The sequence below is a fragment of the Trypanosoma equiperdum genome (genome assembly GCF_001457755.1).
Source record: "Trypanosoma equiperdum strain OVI genome assembly, contig: ctg_139, whole genome shotgun sequence".
Classification (NCBI taxonomy): Eukaryota; Euglenozoa; class Kinetoplastea; order Trypanosomatida; family Trypanosomatidae; genus Trypanosoma; species Trypanosoma equiperdum.
Window position 1 is genome coordinate 1,166 of NW_027123393.1, and position 2,723 is coordinate 3,888.

The 2,723-nt window shown below is 45.1% G+C and overlaps 1 protein-coding gene and 1 pseudogene across 2 annotated transcripts; both read left to right on the plus strand.

Annotated features, from left to right (window-relative positions):
• Positions 1 to 3: 3 nt before the first annotated feature.
• Positions 4 to 632, plus strand: TEOVI_000023300:pseudogene (annotated as a pseudogene). The gene is given in 6 exon segments: positions 4 to 60; positions 63 to 302; positions 305 to 322; positions 325 to 348; positions 350 to 517; positions 519 to 632. Coding segments are annotated over 6 exon segments (621 nt in total).
• A 359-nt stretch (positions 633 to 991) lies between these two features.
• On the plus strand, positions 992 to 2,497 carry TEOVI_000023400 (variant surface glycoprotein (VSG), putative; the record flags this gene model as incomplete). The annotated part of the gene is made up of 1 exon (XM_067221281.1): positions 992 to 2,497. The coding sequence occupies one exon, from the start codon at positions 992 to 994 to the stop codon at positions 2,495 to 2,497; it is 1,506 nt and encodes a 501-aa protein (XP_067077382.1).
• Positions 2,498 to 2,723: the final 226 nt, after the last annotated feature.

Sequence of the window (2,723 nt, forward strand, 5' to 3'; positions counted from 1 at the left end):
GCATCAGAGTGTTATGCGCCTCAGTTGAATTTGCTTATGAATTCAGATCACAAGGAGCATTGACGAGATGCCATTGGTTTTTTAATGTAGGTTACAGAAAAGAGGAGGATAAGAAGTTACCGCGTTTAATGAAATCACCTCCTAGTGGAAAAGCCTATCTTAGTGGTGGTGGTTTGATAGCCAGAGTTTGGGCATTTAAGAAATTTGAATATGCTTTTGTAGAGTTATTAAAGGGAAGTGAGGAGCGGTGGTCAGATCAAAGTATTTCAAAGCCTCTGCTAATTTGGAGTGCCATACAAGAAAAGCTGTTGGACGAAGATTTTTTTGAAGAGAGGAATGGTTGGATTGGAATTATGAGGAGGAATTCTTTTTCCTTCTATATAGCGACGATATTGGAAAAGCTCAATTCATTCATTTTCCAGGTCACCCTATTGCGTGGGAGGAGAAAGCGAGACTGATTGTTAAAAATATTACTTGGTATAAAAAGTTGTAAGGAAGAAAATTTAGTAGGAAAGATTTTGGGTGAAGTTGAAGATTATATGATAGATGGCATAAAACGGAATTTTGAATATTAAGAAATATGTGGTGAAGCGTTCAGAGGGGCGAAGTTATTTAAACCTATGAAGTTCTAAAGGTCCGTAATACAAACAGTCAACGGCTAGAGGTTACCACGTAGCAGACTATATGGCCGGCGACGGCAAATACAAGAGGCATTCTTCACCACACCAGCAAAATCGCTCAGATAGAGGATTGTCTCAACCATAGATTTATAGAGTTTACCGAGGACGACACAACTGTCAATTTCCTCTGATTATTTTTATCACGTGTAAAACCTAAAATGCTGACGTTAATAAGCCAATGATTCTGCCCAACCGAGTAAAAAACATCACTTTTTAACCGTAGCCAAACACGGCCCGTTGTGACAAACGCTACTTGGCACGTCTCCAAAACTCCAGAATAGCACTTTAAGAGGTCTGAATAATTTACTTACATGCACCACAAAGTGGCCGCCTCGGGCCCAGCAGCTATCCTCAGCTGGCTAACAAAAACCATCATCTATTTTGCCGCAAGCCTGCTGACGAGCAGAGCCGCTAACGAAAACGCGCAGGAGTTCCACGTTTTTTGCTCATTGTACGGACTAACGGCGCGAGCGGAAGCCCTCGCTCCCAAGATCAGCAAAACAGAGGTGACGGGCATACAGGCGGATTTAGAAGTGTTAAATCTCACAGCGGCAACAGACTCTTGGCTACATGACAAAAATGGGGAACTAAAGGACAAAGAAGGGGCCGACAAAAGCAAGCAGAGGGAAGAGTGGAAGGCCAAGGTAGACTTACTCGACAAAACAGACGAAGCCACGGGCGAAAAGAAATACCTCAGAATTCGACAACCCGCAATCAGGGACGCAACTGCAAAAGCCATAAGCAGACTCGTAGCAAGAGCAAACGTCCAAGCTAAAAAATACACCGACGCTGCAAACACCGAAGGCAGCCTAATAAACACCGTCAAAGCAGCAATCAAGGCAGCAGTGTTCGGCAAAGACAAAACAGCCTTCGACAATAGCATGATGCCGACCAATCTGGCCCAACACTGCGCCAGCGGTGGAACAGCGACAGGGCCGGGAAACGGAATAGCGTACGACTTTCTATGTATATGCGCAGCCAGCAACGCCGACGGCCTGCCACGCTGCAAGCACGGCGCAAGCGGGGCACAGCTGAACGACGGCGAGGCAAACACCAACGGGGGCGCCAGACTAACCGCGATACTATCAGCGTGTACACCTGCCAAAGATGCGAAAGCACTAACGGCAAGCGACGTCAACCAGGTCATCACACGCTTCGAATCGCGCCTGGGCGCACAAAGCGGACAGCTGACCAACGGCGTCGGAACTTATATGGTCGGAATTACGCACTCAACCGGGCACTGCACCGCAACGGACAACCAAGCGATGTGTATCAACTACAAAACCCAGCTAACCAACAACGGCCCCGGCATACAGTGGTTAAACATGCTAAAAGACGCAGCCGACAAACTACAACAGATAGAAGACACCCGGCAGCAAGCCAAGCACTACATAAACCAAATGGAGGACAGCCAAAGCCAGGCGTGGACTATCTTCGACAACGCCGTTAACTTTAAACTGCAAGCAGAAACTCCGACAGCACAAACAAAGCAGTTCACAGGCGGGGACTGCAACAACCACAAGACAAACGCAACCTGCACAGCAAAAAATAAATGCAAATGGGAAGGAACTGAAGAAACCAAGGGGGAATGCAAACCTAAAGATGAAGAAGGGCAGTCAAACACAGCAGGAAAAGGAGAAGGAGATAAGAAAGACGGAGAAGAGAAGAAAGAAGAGAAATGCACAGGGAAGGAACAAAAAGAATGCACTGGAAATTGTAAGTGGGAAGATAACAAGTGCAAAGATTCCTCTATTCTAGCAAGCAAACACTTCGCCCTCAGCATGGTTTCTGCTGCATTTGCGGCCTTGCTTTTTTAATCCTACCCTCTTTTTTAAAAAATTCTTGCTAAAATTTTTGCTATTTAAAAAACTTTCTGATATATTTTAACACCTAAAAATTCGGCCAAAAAATTTGAGCTGTTTTTTGTAAGTTGACGCTCTGATTGTCTAGAAATTTTTTCTGGAAAGTAAAGTTTTCTTTCTTTCCTGTTTTTTTTTGTGGAAGTGGGGGCGGTAAATAGGGGGGTAGGTTAGTTAGGTTAGT